At 52.6% G+C, this 17,104-nt stretch overlaps 7 protein-coding genes across 7 annotated transcripts; 4 read left to right on the top strand and 3 right to left on the bottom strand.

The window, feature by feature from the left end:
* On the top strand, nt 1–865 carry PG986_004148 (uncharacterized protein; the record flags this gene model as incomplete). Its single annotated transcript, XM_066840370.1, has 4 exons — nt 1–123; nt 191–543; nt 633–699; nt 797–865. The coding sequence occupies 4 exons, from the start codon at nt 1–3 to the stop codon at nt 863–865; spliced, it is 612 nt and encodes a 203-aa protein (XP_066702997.1).
* A 488-nt stretch (nt 866–1,353) lies between these two features.
* On the top strand, nt 1,354–2,538 carry PG986_004147 (uncharacterized protein; the record flags this gene model as incomplete). The annotated part of the gene is made up of 1 exon (XM_066840369.1): nt 1,354–2,538. The coding sequence occupies one exon, from the start codon at nt 1,354–1,356 to the stop codon at nt 2,536–2,538; it is 1,185 nt and encodes a 394-aa protein (XP_066702996.1).
* A 1,526-nt stretch (nt 2,539–4,064) lies between these two features.
* On the top strand, nt 4,065–6,226 carry PG986_004146 (major facilitator superfamily transporter; the record flags this gene model as incomplete). The annotated part of the gene is given in 6 exon segments (XM_066840368.1): nt 4,065–4,262; nt 4,322–4,728; nt 4,791–4,924; nt 4,987–5,195; nt 5,272–5,628; nt 5,648–6,226. The coding sequence occupies 6 exon segments, from the start codon at nt 4,065–4,067 to the stop codon at nt 6,224–6,226; spliced, it is 1,884 nt and encodes a 627-aa protein (XP_066702995.1).
* Nucleotides 6,227–6,881: 655 nt separating this feature from the next.
* PG986_004145 (alpha-ketoglutarate-dependent 2-4-dichlorophenoxyacetate dioxygenase) lies at nt 6,882–7,956 on the top strand (the record flags this gene model as incomplete). Its single annotated transcript, XM_066840367.1, has 2 exons — nt 6,882–7,025; nt 7,081–7,956. The coding sequence occupies 2 exons, from the start codon at nt 6,882–6,884 to the stop codon at nt 7,954–7,956; spliced, it is 1,020 nt and encodes a 339-aa protein (XP_066702994.1).
* Nucleotides 7,957–11,304: 3,348 nt separating this feature from the next.
* PG986_004144 (uncharacterized protein) lies at nt 11,305–12,713 on the bottom strand (the record flags this gene model as incomplete). Its single annotated transcript, XM_066840366.1, has 3 exons — nt 11,305–11,572; nt 11,686–12,086; nt 12,150–12,713. The coding sequence occupies 3 exons, from the start codon at nt 12,711–12,713 to the stop codon at nt 11,305–11,307; spliced, it is 1,233 nt and encodes a 410-aa protein (XP_066702993.1).
* A 924-nt stretch (nt 12,714–13,637) lies between these two features.
* On the bottom strand, nt 13,638–14,255 carry PG986_004143 (uncharacterized protein; the record flags this gene model as incomplete). The annotated part of the gene is made up of 1 exon (XM_066840365.1): nt 13,638–14,255. One exon carries the CDS (start codon nt 14,253–14,255, stop codon nt 13,638–13,640), a length of 618 nt encoding a protein of 205 aa, XP_066702992.1.
* A 1,331-nt stretch (nt 14,256–15,586) lies between these two features.
* On the bottom strand, nt 15,587–16,979 carry PG986_004142 (uncharacterized protein; the record flags this gene model as incomplete). Its single annotated transcript, XM_066840364.1, is given in 4 exon segments — nt 15,587–15,917; nt 15,931–16,381; nt 16,465–16,699; nt 16,800–16,979. 4 exon segments carry the CDS (start codon nt 16,977–16,979, stop codon nt 15,587–15,589), a joined length of 1,197 nt encoding a protein of 398 aa, XP_066702991.1.
* Between the last annotated feature and the right edge of the window lie 125 nt (nt 16,980–17,104).

Raw genomic sequence — 17,104 nt, 5'->3', positions numbered from 1 at the left:
ATGCAGATCTCCAGTGCCCTTCTTTTCACCACCGCCCTTGCCACCTCCATGGTGTCTGGCGCCGCTATCCAGCCTCGAGCCGGCGACCGAGCCCTCGTCGGCCTCACAGGTGAAAAGTGGGGAGTCCCTTCTCATACCCTCCACCCCTTAATAATATAAAGCCCCAGCTGACACTCACTCGTCATTGCAGAGCACCGACGGTATCACTCAAGGTCTCGAGCCCGTCAAGAAGCGTGATATCGAGGAACGCCAAGTCACCGCCGCCGTGGTCACCATCCTCGGCATCGTGGGCTCCGCCGCGCTTGAGCAGCTCACCACCAAGGCGGTCGACTCCGCCATCGACCTGGTCAAGGACATCTCCGAGTGGAACAAGGCGCGCGAGGAGTTCACCAAGGCCACGGTCAAGGGCATGATGGACGCCAACCCGGACCCGACCAACTTTGTCGCCGCCGCCTGCTACAACATGTCGTACAAGCTCGAGACCCCCGCCAACGTCGACTCGACGGCCAGCCTCGAGTTCAAGCTGGGCGCCCTCAAGACAAAGTCAGTATCATTGGTTCCATGTAGTGCCCGCAGCCTATCAAGGGCCTAATGCGTGCATATTGTGCATTGGCTGACTTTCTGGATAATAGCTTCGACTGCATGTACATCAAGGCCCCGAATAACTTTTACACCGAGGGCGACAACGGTTACGTCAACGTGAGTGAAACCAACCAGCTAGTTTCCGCCCATTACTCATCACCAGCTGTGTTGTAATTATCACTCTCAAGGGCTCTTGGCTAACTTGTCTATCCAGCTTGCCTACGACTACTTCACCAGCCGCTGCACATTCGACCAGTCCAGTGGCGATCTGACTTGCAAATAGAGGGTATCCCCCTCTACTTTTAATGAACAAGCTAGCACGCTAGTGTGATGCCGGTCTTATGGAGAGTACAGCGAGGGTTTTTGTTTCGTAACGGTTGTCATTTATGGTGTTTCTAAAGGGTCCTGGGTTACGATGGATTGGGAGTGTTACTGTCATTTGTGTCTTCCGGTTGGTGCCAGATCTGCTTTTTATCTCTTATTTTTAGAAAATTGGCCGACTGGTCCGTAGCTAGTTTATTTGAGCTTCGCCTGGTTTCCCGCTCAAGTATTCTCCTGCAATGCGTGGTCGATGTGTGCACTCAAATCCTTAAGGTTTCGAAGTATCCGGGCATCGCCAGTATTGAAATAGTCCTGTGCTCTTTCTCCTATAAACGGTTTTTATTTCACGTCGATTTCGTTATTATACTTACCAAGAACTTGCAACTCTGTCTCAATTCTATCTGCTACCATTTCCCAGCCCCCTACACTTATCCCCCGAGCTCATGCGCCATGGCACTATCCCTTCCACGAGACCTCATCAAAGATGATCCTGAACTTCAATGGCTCAATTCCACATGCCTACCAATCTGGGAAACGCGTTCAAAGCAACGCCACGTCGCGCGGCCAGAACGGCCTGAATATGCCATCGCCTTAGGCTTAGCCCCCAATGCCAAATGGGAGGGTGTGTTAGTACAGCTGCGTGAGGGCATGCGGAGGAACGAATCCATCAGAACAACGTTGAAATCCGCCAAAGCGACCGAGCAGGGAGCCTCCATACATAACGATACCGCCGTCGGTGGTAAGTCGTCATGCATCAGCAGCTGGATCGCAGAGTATCCCCACTTCTTCCCTGTGATTGCCACCCTTCTTTACGCCCAAGAGAGCCATCGGGTTCTGCCGGAAGAGAAACACACCTCTACTATTCCGGAGTACAATGCTGCAGCCCAGGAGAACCTAAAGTTGGGGGTAAAACTAAGACCCCAGTTCAAACGCCTCTTCTTTGAGATGCTTCATGTCGACTACGGCAGCTCGTGGATGAGGGTTAAGCCAGTCGAGCAGGGCAATTGCTGGGTGGATTTTCTTCGATTTACCAGCTCGGTCATCAGCTATGCCAATCACTTTTCCCAATCCTGGGACGACATGGACGTAACAGACGTGACTGTACCGGACGTCGTCAAAGAGATCAGCTCTGCCTGCGACGAGTTCGATCCTTCAGACTTTGCCATGATACTATACTACTTCCATACTCATCACCGGGTGCTGGGTAGCGACAAGAAGGTCAAATACACCTGCGTCATGCAGGCACTCATCGACGACATTGCACTACTCGGAAATAGCGAGAGGCTCCATCGCAAACTGTCTGTTGATTATAATGTGCTTATATCGCAAGTCGACGGCCCATTCTCCGACACATGGGCCATGAAAGCCACCGCAAGGTCGTACAAAGAATGGCACCAATTATCTCTCATAATCCCAACGAAGAAAACCCTGGTGGAGCCTTATACCGAACCAAAGGCGAATTACAGACAAAGGTGGGCGAAATGGATGGTCATAATTCTCCTCCACAACGCCTTCGAGCTGATGGGAGAGCGGTTATTGCCCTCTCTTATGCAAAAGACATGGTTATGGTACACAATTGTGCTCGTCGGATTCGGGTTCATTAAGACGTCTTTCGATGCGATTTGGGACTCCTAGGCTCACTCAATTAAGTGTGACAAGCGCATCCCAATCTTAGATGATAGCAATATACCTAATATCCACACTCGAGTCTAGTACCTTTAGACTGCCCGGTCTCCCGAGTAAATACAGCGCCATAAACCGGGGGCTATCGTCAATGTATCGTAGCACGTGGACTGTCGTGAGCAACACGTCGACAGCAATTCTGGCGTAATGGGTCTGAGAACCCTGACTGGCTCAAGGAGCTTTGCGTGAAGGAAAAAGCATTTGCGGAAGGTCGGTCAGCGGCGTGGAACGGTGGGCGCGATGGGGGTTTTCCTCCGAATGGTGCTTCCCCTGGCGCGGCTGGAGGACTGTCTGGGGGGGGCAGAATGGAGTTCCAAGCGATGGCCATATAGAGATGCGTCGATGGGCATCTGGCAGAAGATTGTACTACCCACACCTATCCTTTCTTTTCCCCTTCTGCGTCCCAGGGCGTGAGTGTTCATGGGAGCACCCGAATCAGGCTGCAAAGTGGCAATTACGGAGAAGATGGTATCTACCAGGAAAGACAGCCCGCTCGGCCATTTGTCGGGAATTGTCAGCCAATTGCTTTTTCGAGGCTGACTGCTTCCTCGCTGAGGTCAGAGTACAGCCACGATAGGACCTAGCGGCATTCTATTTATGGCTTCAGATAAGGCTGCCGGATGATAGAACCTCGGCTTACGAAGGGACGTGGATTGGAGCAATTGGAATAAAAACATTGGAAGAAAACGAAAGAAAAAAAACCCCCACACGCACGCATGTCGACGGCTTTCAGCACGACCAACTACTACTAAGCAAACTCATTTCGGCACGCTGCCATTCAGCTCTCACTGGCAAATAGAGAGGCCCAGTCTCGAATGAGAGACGATCCGCGATGTTTAATTGGCTCATCGGAAGATGAATATCTCCACTCTTGCCGTCTTGGTGGGTGGTATCCGGCATAGCCCCCAGTCACCAACGGGCGGCTGCCCACCAACCTCCGGCCCCCAAACTCGTTATACGCAACATAAAAATAGCACCAAGTTGTATCATCATGTTGTGTTGGGGTCCAACAGCGTCCAATATCACATGTGGCCATCACCCGTTAGAGCTGTGTTTGTCAAATACTGGTAGGGCTGTTACATGCACGTAGTCGGGCCATTTAACTAACAGTCACATTCCCCGGCACTCAGCGGCCGGTGAGGGCTGTCGAAAAAGCAAATCCATCTTGCATGATAGGACCGGGGTAGCCTCCAACGATGATGGGCCCCCACACAGCCGCGCCCCCAGAATAGATTCTAGAAGAACTGTGGATTATGCGCCGTATTCACATCTGTCCTGTACATCGAGAGAGCCCACGGCATCATTCTGGCTTACTCGTGACATAACTTCCAACACGAGAATGGACGAGGTTAAAAGGCATGGACACTCCCCGGGCGTTGGTGGCGCTGAATATACGGCGATCAGCAGCGGCCTCTCACTAGCTAGTATATGCATCAAAGATCGTTGCCTCTTGGTAGTCATCTACGAGCTTCACTACAATGGCTGCTTCCAACTCCGACTTCACTACGGTGAATAATGACTCAACAGACTCTGAAGCGGCATATGGGACGGCGGAGAAAGCCGATGATACCTTGGACTGGAAGCCCAACACGCAGCAGCTACTCATCATCGTCACGCTGGCTATTGTCTGCCTCTTAGTCGCCCTGGATGCCAGCATTATCGTCACTTCTTTAAGCGTAAGTGATTATAGAAATCCTAGACAAGCGTGCTGTTACTGACCGAGCCTCTCCCACAGGAAATCATCATCGACCTCAAGGGCGACACGACCGAGGGCTTCTGGGTCGGCACCTCGTACCTGCTCGTCAACGCCGTGACCATGCCCGTGCTCGCGTCCATCAGCGAGATCTTCGGCCGCCCGCTCTGCCTCGAGTTCTCCCTCGTCATGTTCACCGCCGGCACCGTCCTCTGCAGCACCGCGACCGGCATCCCCGTCATGCTGGCGGGCCGCTCCGTCCAGGGCGTCGGCGGCGGCGGCATCCAGGTCCTGAGCGGCGTCATCATGACCGACATCGTGCCCCTCCGCCACCGGCCCAAGTGGTACGGCGCCGTCCTCGCGGCGTGGGCGCTGGGGACGTGCGTCGGGCCCATCATCGGCGGCGCCATTGCGCAGAACACCACGTGGCGATGGGTCTTCTATCTGATGTCAGTCGGTCCCCGTTGGACAAAACCGGGACTTGGTGTGTTGCTGACCCCTGTTCCTCCAGGTTTCCAATTTGCGCATATGGACTTATTGCCGTCCCGCTGCTACTCCGGCTGAAGCCGAGGACGGAGAGCCTCAGCCAAAAGCTTAAGAGGGTCGACTGGGTAGGCATGGTGCTGTTCATGGGTTCCGCGACGTGTAAGTAATCGAAAGCGTATAAGAGATGGTCCCGAAAAGTGTCTGTGCTAACCAAAGAGTAGCATTTCTCGTCGCCATCTGCTGGGGCGGGACGCAACAGCCGTGGGACAGCGCGGCGACAATTGCCCCGCTGGTTATCGGCCTCGGCGGGCTGGTCGTAACGGTGCTTTGGGAGATCCATTTTGCCTCCGAACCGATCCTCAAGCCGTCCCTCTTCCATGATGTCTCCTCAGTCGCCACCTACATCTGCGGCGGCGCCCAAGGATTCCTAGTGAGTCGCTCCCCTCAGCCCCCCCTTCTCTCTCCGTCTTGGCTAGGAAGTACGCCGATGTTGACCATGTATCCAGATGTGGTCGTCTTTCTACTACTACCCCTTCTACTTCCTGTCGGTGAAAATGACCAGTCCCGTCATGGCCGGCGTAAACCTCCTGCCCGCCGTTCTCATCATGGTCCCCGGCTCCGTCATAACCGGACGCCTGGTAACCCGTTTCGACAACTACCGTCTCGCCATCTGGCTCGGCTGGGCCTTCACCGTGGCCTCGGCCGCCGTGTCCGTCGCGTGGCAGTTCGTCGACGTGAGCACGGCGGTCTGGGTCGTCACCTTTATCCTCCTCGGCCTCGGCCACGGCGCCGTCCTGAACGCGCAGAACTTCGCCACGCAGGCCATGTGCCGCGAGGGCGACGAGGGGCCACGCGGCGGCCATGTACCTGTTCATCCGGCAGATCGGCGCCGCGATCGGCGTGGGCGTGGGCGGCACCACGTTCCAGAACGTCATGTCGCTCAAGCTCGATTGGGCAGGCCTGCCGACCGCCATCGCGCACGAGGCCGAGGCGTTTCTGCTGAAGCTGGCCAAGTTGGACCCCCAAGATGATCTCCGCAGGCGCGTCACCGACGCGTACATCTTCGGGTTCGGCGGCGTCTTCCAGGTCTACCTAGGCGTCGCTGCGGTGTCGCTTATCATCAGCCTCGCCTTCATCAAACACTTCACGCTGAACAAGGCGTTGACCAGCGAACATATTTTGGAAGGGAGCTCCACTGGTGTCTCGACGTCCAAGTTCTCGTGGGACCAGCAGACGCTGAAGAGCCAGCGATACTCCGGGGCATCTACACCTTATCAGGGTCGCCAGATGCAGCAAGATACAACTGCTTCTGGGGTTGCTTACGCACCCGGGCCCGCAACACAGCCGCATCAGGCACAGAGAACTGCAGATGAATCCGCTCAACAACAAGAGACACAGTCGGGAAACTGGCAGCGAGATGTTTCCCCAATGTCTCAACATCTCTACCCACCAGATCATTGATATACCTTATTACAGACATTCTTACTATCTGAAGGTTAGGGTAACCAATCCACAACTGGACGGCGTCGCATCTGACCAGCAATCTCAGAGGGCAGGGCAGCAGTGGAAGTGCTATAGTTGGTTATCGGACGGCTTGCTTTACAATTTCCGCATTTAGATACCTACTTACATTCAGTTGACCGATTATCTGTTGATTGGGTTTATTAATATCACAATATCTCACTTTTATGGCTGTATTGATTATATGGGGACACTGGCGCGGCGACAGGCATCCCTCGAGACGATGGCTGCTTGCTTGCCGTTGGGTCGGTACATCGCCTGGGGGAAGCGGAAAGCTGACAGCCCAATGGACGCGGGATGATGGCAATGCAATGCCTGGTGGTGAACCCCCGTGACCACGCCGGTTTCGTCCACGAACATTATGTTGATCGACAAACCCAGCCAATTGCCGACACCAGCAACAACCCCGCACGACACCCCCACGACCTTGCTTCGGCAATTGGTGATCTGGCCATATGGAAAGGCGATATAAGTACTTGAGACAGAGGTAGCCATCGGAATGGTATGCTCATCTCTCTCTACCGGTGGCACGTATTGCATAAAGATCGGTCTCAACTCTACATCATACGTGCAAGACACCATCGCGACCAACAGGATGCCGGGCATTATCGAAACACCTGCGTTCAAGTCCATCGAGGTCAAAGCGCTGCACCCTACATTTGCAGCCGAGGTGACAGGAGTCGACTTCCGAGATGTGTCTGAGGAGCAGTTCGCCGAGATCATCGCCGCTATGGCCAAGGTCTGTCTCCCTCCATGTAATAGGGAGATTGAAGCAGGTTGACACACTATTGCAGTACGGCGTCTGCGTGTTCCGCAACACGGGCCTGACCGCCGATGACGACGAAGCCCACGTCGCCTTCAGCCGCCGCTTCGGCGAGCTCGACAATATCCGGCGCTACCTGGGCGGGGGCCGCCAGCCGCGGCGGCCCCTGTACGAGATCTTCGACGCGGGCAACCTGACCGAGGACGGCGCGGCCGTGCTGGCCCCGGACTCGCCGCGCGCGCACAGCAACCGCGGCAACGGGCTCTGGCACGTCGACTCGAGCTTCAACCCGCGCCGCGCCAGCTTCTCGCTCCTCCGCGCCTGCGCCCTGCCCCCGCCCGCCCCGGACCACGGCGGCCGGTGCCGCACCGACTTCGCCGACAGCCGCGCCGCCTTCGCGGACCTGCCCGCGGACCTGCGGCGCGAGCTGCTGGCGCACGAGTACGTCGGCGCGCACTCGATGGCGCACAGCCGGAAGCTCGGGAGCCCGGACTTCTTCCGGGGCATGGACGTGCGGACCAACGTGCCGATGTACCGGCACCAGATCGCGCAGCTGCACGAGCCCAGCGGGCGCATGAATCTCTACGTCGGGACGCACATGCACCACATCGAAGAGGGCGGGGCCGAGATCCCGGACAGCTGGGCGCTGGTGCAGAAGCTCAACGCGCACGCGACGCAGGAGAAGTACCAGACGTCCGTCGAGTGGCACAGTGTCGGCGACATGGTCATCTGGGACAACCGCTGTGTGCTGCACCGCGCAGGGGGCAACGCCTTTGAGGGCAGGTTCAAGAGGGATCTCCGGAGGACTACGGTGCATGATGATAGCCCGACGGCTTGGGGAGTCAATGATGAGAAGAGCGTGTGGCCGGGGTTCAACACTTTTGTACAGCCCAAGGCTGCTGCTTGACAGGCAAATGTGGTCGTTGATGCTTGTTTTGGTCCCAAGATATATAATCCTTCCTTCATTAATCGATCTTGCGTTTGCTCAACCATCTCAACCGCGGCGCTGGGCATCCTGGCTATTATTTACTTGGGATTCCTTCGTCCTATGCCATTGGCAAATGGCATCCCGCGCTTGCTACTTTCGGGTCCCAGAACTTCACTTTCTCGTTTTAACGTGTATATCGCCCACGTTCTGGATTTCGCCTTGTCGTAGTTCATGATGAGCAGTGCCTGCTTTCTGCCGCCGAAGTTTTCCAGGTTTCCTGTCTCTTCTGGCCTTTGCATAGCCTCGTCACATACAGTTCGGAATTTGAGGCGCCAGGGGGTAATATCATATATGCACCCTATCAAATCCAGGTCGATCATCTGCCCCAACCGTATGGAAATTACACTGCATATCACCTCCCGACGATTGGTCGAAGGTTCCGTCGTAGTCCTGGAGAGTTGATATCCGCAGAAATCCGAAACGGACCTGCTCGGATGTGATGATAAGAACAAATGGCTCATTTCACACCACCCACTCGGTAGATGTAGACTTGGCATCTGACTGTAACCATAAAAAGGCTGGAGGCTGCGAAATGGTATCATTTCCCACGACAGCCTCGCCTCGCATTCAACTCGGATTGCTGATACTCTGCATGCGCCTCGTAATTGCATTCGTCATCAGTCGTATGTTGATCTTCATTGGCACCGCGGCGGGTGAGAACGCCACAGGTAAGATTGCTGATACTACCCAAGCTTTCGTACACCTGGCCAATCAGCAGGACGCGGCACGGATCTCGTCAGCTTATGCATATGCTGTGCTACGGAAGCCTTATCATCGTTCGTAAAGCCAACGAGTTTGGGAGGAGGCTTCGCAGCCCCTTGAAAACGCGTCATAATGCCGCAAGGGAATATATAAAGCGCTCGACAGCCGTTGCCAAGCAACTGAAGCTATGCTAAGACCTTGGCAAATTCCATTGCATGTCCCTTCGATACCTTAGTGGCGCCTAATACTACCCACGCCCTCCCCGACAGTATCGCTGCCAGGACTGTGATGCTGGGGTATACAAGGCCTGATCAACGCCTTTCGCGGATACTGGGATATCATTCAGGTTGCCACCGGCAAAGCAATTCGCATTATTGCCAGAGCTCCTTTGGACCACCCTGTCAATGCATTTGCTTTGTGGCTGCCTGTCGAATTTCAACAATGTGTCACCAACTGAGATTTTATTTATTCGCTCTTGTGGGCAGACCCCGACGTAGATTCCGGCTAGGAGAATAAGATGCAACCCCTACTGGCTGCCCCCCCTTCACTGACCCCCCTAAAATAGATGTAAAAATCAACAACAACAGCAATAGATAAGTCAATTGAGCAACACACACTGCATTTTAAGGTCTGTTTCGGCTCGTGCGCACTACAATAGAGTCACCCTCACCACCAGCTCGATTTGCATTAATTTCCACTACCTCACCGGCGCCCCTTTTCGGCTTTTTCCTTGGCCGACCTTCCCGAATATCCCTTTAAACCTCCCTGATATTTAATATGTAAACAAAGCCTTCATTAAGGTCCTCGTCGACCTTTCTCTTCTTTTAAACTTTTGTTTTCTCTAAATCTGCCTCTAAACCGGCTTTTTCCTGCTCTAACCGGCCGATCCGGGCCGTTAAATTATCAACACTCTTGCCGAGCTTCGTCCACAGCTGCCTCCTAATAGTATTAAAGTATATCACCTCCTCACTAAGCACCGCCATCGCTAAATTTTTAACCTACCGGCTAGTCCTAAGTATCACTACCTACCCTAGCCCCTTTTAAATAAGCCGGCGTACATCCTCGGCTTTATTAACGTCGTTAATAGCTCGAAACATAATAGCCTTTTAAGCCTATTATTCATCGGCTTATTTATATTAATTGGTTAAAGCCCTAATATTAATTAACCACTAATAATAATACTAAAAACAAAAGCAACCTTTCGAGCTTTATCCTAGGCGTAAAAAAAGTTTCCCTTTTTAACGTAACTATTATTAGTAATAGCGCACGCTAAATCGAGCTCCCTTCGAAACCTTTTTTTTAACACCCTAAAATAATTAATATTTAAAAGCTAAAAAATATAGCTACTATATAATAGTAAATAAAAGAGTTAAACTTTAGCCTCTAAGGCTATTAATATAAAGTCCTCGTTAATATAACTACCGTAACCGTTTAAAATTAATAACCTCTATTGCTCGAAATTATTAAACTAAATAAAGGGGATAAACATTTTTTTTAGCCACTTTAAAACAATAAAGTTAAAAATTTACCCTTTAAGGGAAACTTTAAAAGCCTAGCCTTTATAAGGGTAATTAACTTTATCGTTATTTTAAAGAAACTATTACTACTACACTAATTAACCTTTAAAAATAATTAAAAGAGGTAGAAACTTTTCGAAAATATTAATACACTTTAAAACAGTTACTCACTCGCGGTTAACGACGTTATTATATATTAACGACTTATAAGCGGTAAATCCGATTATTATAATACCCTTCCTTATTATTATTACAGTTCTTACTTTATCGGCGTTAAATTTAAATTAAAAGGGTATACTATTAATAATAATAGTGTTAAACCGATTAAAAAACCTTTGTACAGCCCCGTTTAATATATATACGAAACGCCGGAAATTTATCGCTTTAATACGCACAGTTTTAAAAGCCGGATAACGTTTTAAAAAACGGTGCACCTATCGTTTACCGATAAAGTAATCGACCCCTTTTATAAAGAGAATACGCTGAGCGTATATATAAAATAGCCGATACGTTAATATATAACTTAAACTAGCTTAAAAAAGGGCCTATTTAACTAAAAAAGTCTCTTTAATAAAAGTAAACAACTATAGAGCCTTATACTTCTCTTTTTTACTAAGGTTCTTTTTAATTCGGTTGCGAAAAATGCCCCTATTAACGTTATAGTTTTTGGCCGCACGATTGATGCTTCCGCCGGCCAGCACGGCCTAGACCGCCTACGCAATACGAGCTTTTTTAGTCATGTTGGTGGTAGTAAAAAAAGGAAAAAAAAAGGAAGAGATTAATCTACTTCAATTGGGAGACGAGTGAAATTTAACCCCTTTATATACTGTTGTTGTTGCTCAGGGGCTCTAGAATCATCTGAAATCAGGAGGGGTCAATCAGAGGGGGGGCAGCCAATAGGGGTTGCATCTTATATAACTGCTCTGAAAACCGAAAGGGGATGTACATGATCCACGGAAACTCTATCTATATGTCCTATATTCCTATAAGTGAAGAATGTACCGCTTGGGACCCGAGAATCTTGGCCAAGGAACGTCGTAGCAGATGCCTAGAATGGCTTGGTGAACACAGCGTCGTACTTGGCTTGCAGCCCCTGCTTATCGGCCATGGTGCGGCGCACCAGCTCGTCCCTCTCTTCGCGGCGCTCGGCTGGAACGACCCGGATGGCGCCCTGCTGCCGCGCTGACTTGGCCACCATCTCCACGTGAGGCTGTTGCTGGTGGGCGTATGTCGAAAAGGCGTCGGTCAGTCTGGCGGTGCTGAGCCCGGCTGGGTCGTACGCGGGAAGTTGCTGGGAGAGGTAGTAGGCGTCCTCACTGTGATAGTCCTTGAGTTAGTATGTTTGGAAAAAAAAAAGGAGCTTCCGGGGTGGACCTAGCGTGCTATAACCAAAAACCAAAAGCGGAGCTTTTCAGGGGTAGTGACATACCAAGCTTGGTTGGCGCCTTGGCCAACATGCACACTCATCGGGTGCACTGCATCCCCAATCATGACACACCGCGAGTTGTACCACTGCTCGGCCTCGATCGGTGGCCGGTCGAAGAGACCGTATTTGATGAGTCGCTGGGCACCTCCGACCAGCTCCACGACATCGTTGTCCCAGCCCTCGCTTCGCAGCCGCTCGACGAGGCGGGACAGGATCGCTTGGCGGGTCTCGCTATCGTACAAGCCCCAAGAAGCCTCCTTGCCGGTGTCCTCCGCCAAGGACATGCCCCAGCTCGTGTGTTGGTGCGTTATGGGGTAGCAAACGATGTTCATGCCGACCCCGTACCAGTTACGGAGAGCCGGCTTTCCCCGGAAGCTAGCGGGCGTGGGTCCTATCCCGTTGATCTAAAGAGGGTGTAAGCAACCATCTTTCCTGGGGAATCAACATAGTAAATACATAGCCGTTACCTGAACGATTCCCGTGAATCTCGGTAGCCCGTCACTGATCCCCCGCCTGGCCAACAACAGCTTCCGCGACGTGGCTCTCAGTCCATCGCATCCAATGAAGAAGGCACCAGTCTCGGAGCGCCCGCCGTTGAAATGGGCAGTGACCTCGTGGTCGGTCTCGTCGATGCCCTCCAGCGACCAGCCTTGCCTCAGCTCTATGCCGTTCTCCTTGGCCATGTCTCTCAGCCAGGAGGCCACGAGGGTCCGCTTGATGCCCACGGCCGGCTTCTTGTACAGGTGCACCCCGCGGCCGGGAATGTCGGAGGCGCCAAGCGCCTCGCCGTCCGCCTTGTGCTCGAGCATCCACTCGACATTGGGACCGTTGTCTAGCAAGCGCCGGCTGACGTCGCCCACCAGGTCCAATACTTTGAGGCCGTTGGGGGCGATCATCAGCGAAGCACCAATGTCTTCTTGGGTCTCGACGCGCTCGAAGATGATGGGGTTGTAACCTTTCTGCTTGAGCAGCATAGCGACGACTGGGCCGGCCACCCCACACCCGATGATGAGGACTTTGGAAGAGGCCATGTTGTGAAAGCTCCAAGGCTGCTTTATTATCTTTGGCTTCGTTCCTGGATAATCAATATCAGAGAGGAGGCGTGAATGATCTACCTAAGGGACCACGGCTCCGGTGTGGATTGTGAAAGATGGCAAATTGTAGAGTACAGAAATTCACCCCGGGCTCTTGGAAACGCGGGTTATTATATATACATGTACTTTGTTTCCGGTCAGGCTGCGGTCGCACGATGCGAGCGGGGTACGGCGTATTCAGATCACTCCGAAGTATTCACAGGCTACATTAGATAATACCTCACATACCGGTGCTGACTGCATGCAGATGTGAGACCAGAGGAACCCTAGCCTTAAAAGGACGGTTCGGCCGTTAACATTTCTGTAGACCGCTTCTATCTTGATTAAATCTCGGTGGAATCATCCGATCTTTCCGCATATCAGGCTATGCTTAACTCGGCCGATCTTTCACGGTCGACCTTTCACGGTCGGACTGTCACATTCGGGCTGTCACTGTCGGTCTTTCACGCTCGGTCTTTTGCCGTTGGTCTTCAACGGCCGATCTTTCACTGCCCACCTCTCATTGCAATTGTATAGGCGAATTCAAGATGACCTATAACTGGGCTGCTTTAGGCGCAAGGTTATATATCCATGCACAACGGTCCCTGCTCCCTTGTCGCCTGCACGCCACCTCCAACCCCCCACTCACGGTTCTGCAATACATACGCCATGCGTTCAACCCGCCGCTAATAACAGGGGCGAAATGGTAGCTATCCAAACCATCGCAGCTTGAGACTCCTACTTACGATATCTGCATTCAACTACGAGGGGGCTTGTTCATATCATGAATTACATGACATCATTCTGGTCTTGCTACATTCAGCGTACTGTTTCACAAACGTTCATATTCTCTTTACGACTTACCTAGATAGCATGGGATATTCAGGCGACTACGCGGTTGTTCCAGTCTTCGGGCGGCGGGGTTGGCATGGGGACTGGCGACACAGCCATGTTGTGCCATTCCTTCTCTTCAATTCCCCATCGGAACCCACGGGACGAGTCCTGGTTGTCCAACACGCTCCTGTCGCTATACAAAGCCATCGAAGCACAAAAGGCATCCTCGTCGCCCTGATACGGGTGCCAGTGAATCCGAGGCTGGTCGTCGCTTTCTGCATTAGATCCGACCAGCTCTCGGAGTCGGGTCATCAACTCCCGCTGGGCCTCATAAGACGCGTCAACCCCATCCTGCCCGCACAACCCGAGTAGAGTATCCGGATGTACGGCTGTCACATGGATTTGCAGATCGCCCAAACCAACACTCTTGGCCTCCTGCACTTGTTCGCGTAGATTAGCAAAGTTCTGTTCCCAGTTAGCCTCGACCGTATGAATCATGAATCGATCATACCTCACGATTGCAGGATCCTCAGTTGAAACTCGTGGCGGGTATAGACCACTAATGGCGATGCCAGTACAAGTAGGCACGCCCGTAGTGTATGGGGATCTGCCATCGCCTTCGACAAGCCGAGAAGGTTCAACCATACAGTCCTCTTCTGATGACATAGCGGCATAGACGTGATCTGCTTCGACTGGTCGGTACGCAATTAGCCCGTTTTCAGGGGCAGCGAGCGCCGAGGCAGAAGCCACTTGATTTTCAGCCATTTTATTGGGTCCTGTTGCAATTGGCGAGTTTGACCGGTGGAAGTTGGACGTTTCTGCTGGATGGGGGATTTGAGAATCCGATATCAGGGGGGCACAAGTACATTCGAGCCAGTGCTTGAATGGAAAAGGTCTAAGAGATCTTGGGCCGGAACTGAGCTCTTCATTGGCTTCCACAAGCAAGTATTGTTCTCGAAGTAAACAATGCATATGCTAAAGGACATGCCAATAAAGAGCTCCACATAGCCTCGAATACAGTACACTTGTCCACGGCATCGAGCTGGCTACACCACTCTCGTGTGGTATACGCCACACAAGTCTCGCAAGACACTTGAGGATCGATGGTATCCCTCGTCACAGTCTAGAAAGAGAATTGATATGTCTACCACGTCATCATGCTAGTTAGACTTCCTATACTCCATCGCCAGCTACAATGCACAGAGTTTATATTAGTTCAAACTGCTCCTGTCTCTAGGTGTGTATGTGGAGATATCAATACTTTTGAACTTGGCATGCATAGAGGCGGTACGCCAACATCCTTAGTGAATTTGGCGATGTTTTGTTTTGGTGTTGAGGGGTCGTGTGTCGATTTTAGGTTGGTCCCGTCACTAATGTTACTAAAAGGTTGAGTGCGTACCTTTGGCGCCGGGTGCTTCCTTTAGTGGGATGCACTCACTAAGATGCGGAGGATTGTAAGTATTTCTCTGTAGGTGTAAGCCCCGTAACCCGTCATATCTTCCTCCTCCTTTCCTTCTCCTACTTTCTCGATTCATGCCAGGGTGGCCAAGAGGAAACGAAAGACTTGCAAGGAATACATCAAGTAGAGCTGGCCAAGTTTCTACCAACGACTTGACTGCGGCTGCTATGGCAGGGGTTGACTGCGAATTAATTTGCTCGAGCACGGCGGCACAGCAGCCTAAATCGTTAGAGTTTCTACTTTCAGTGACAAGGTCTCCCTGCTTCAAGTAGTGCCAACCGCCTGTTCTGACTTTTAATTCAACTTTTCTCCCTTTTCCCAATCAGTATTTTCCTTGACTGCTAGGATCGGAGGTGCCTTGAGACCCTGCCTGCCTGGCAAACCTCATTAATGGCATCATAATCAACATGAGCTGCTGGATGATTGATGCTCGCAGCGGGCGATTGCATTTGAAGATCTCCCTAGCATCCGACCCACTGATCATCCTTTTGAGCTGACATACTATAAGGTAACAAAAGGAATTATTATTGCATTTATGTTACTTGATGCTACTAACGCTAACGTTAACCGTCCTCATAATCCCGATATTATCGCCATCGGGTTTGATGTGCCAATCCTCCTCCTCGCTCCCCGGCGGGCTGACAGCCGTCGCCCTCACCTGATGCATCCCTTCCCGCTCGTGCAGGGCCCCGGACATGTCCGTCGTCATCTCGAACTCGTCCGTCTCACCCTTCGATCTGAACCACCCCTTCTTATTGGCACCGCCCGCCGCACCGCCGCCCAAGCCGATGCCCCTCGATTCCCGACGTCCCCCAGCCGACTGCGCGCCGGTGCGGTACTGGGAGACCCGACCGTCTTCGCCGCCGCCGCTCTCCCCCATACCGCGACGTCAACGAGGTCAGGCGCCGGACGCCACCGACTAGGGGCATGAGGCTGGGCGCGCACGCGGCCATAATCCCTACATTGATCTGGAGGAACTCGAACGACTGGATCAAGTTGGTGAAGGACTGGTCCGGCTCCCCCCGAAAGACGTTCTGGCAGAGGACCTTGGCGATGCCGAGCAGCACGGCCGCGTAGCCGAGTCGCAGAATGCCGATGAGGCAGACGCGTGCGCGGTACGTCATCTGCAGGCGCCATATCATGGGGACGGGCAGGGTGGCGAAGACGACGTCAGTGAAGATGTTACAGGCCGTGTTCATGAGGGTGAAGCCCTTATGCGTCGCGGCGGGCCGGCACCGGACCCCCGGGACCGACTTGTCCCACAAGCCGGCGATTGGGTCGCAGCTGCTGAGCCACTCAATCCAGGAGACCATGGCGTAAACGCCGACGAAGACTGTTGCGTGGTATATGTCAGTTTCTCGGCGCGCTTGGCGATGGCGGTGATTGTTTTTTCTTTTTGGCGGAGTGATGGCATACCGATCATGCTCCAGATTATCTGCGGGTACCGGCGCGAGTGGCTGAGCCGAAGGAGCGCGAACCCGATGGAGGTCTTGAGACACGCGAGAGCGACGATGGTCAATATGACGAATTGGATAAAGGTAATCTTCATGTCCTCCTTGTAGTCTGCCGTCGGGATCGTGTCCGCGTGCCGCCCCAGCCCGTGGAAGGCGGCGATGATGTACGTGACCATTCCACCAAGGAGAGCGCATGTCTAATACCTACGCGTTAGCTGACTTGGTAGTATACGACAAGTATATGCAAGGCCATGATGAAGTAGAAGGGGTCTTTAACAGAGGGTATTGTTCGCTTACGACAGACATCAATATCATGGCGTCATCTTTCCCGAACGACCTCACGATGGCCAATTGAATGTAGATGCGGGTTGCAACAAAGATCAGCGCTATGGCGTGAAACGCTGAAGTGACGCCGAGGATCCCCCCCGGGTTGCTCTCCGCAGCGCGAGCTGGGTCGATCGGCTTTCTGGAAGACATGTGTGCGAGCTGACCAGCAGGTGACGGAAGGTATCAAACGCAAAAGGAAGGACATCTGCAAGAGAGATTCGCGCAGACCATTTCGATGTAGGGCGATCACCATCGTCCCTATATCTTCTTCTCTT

Source organism: Apiospora aurea, assembly GCF_038362705.1.
Source record: "Apiospora aurea strain CBS 24483 chromosome Unknown utg000003l_segment0_segment0, whole genome shotgun sequence".
In the NCBI taxonomy this organism is placed as follows: domain Eukaryota; kingdom Fungi; phylum Ascomycota; class Sordariomycetes; order Amphisphaeriales; family Apiosporaceae; genus Apiospora; species Apiospora aurea.
Note: the sequence above shows the minus strand (reverse complement) of the source record. Positions and strands in the feature narration are given on the sequence as shown.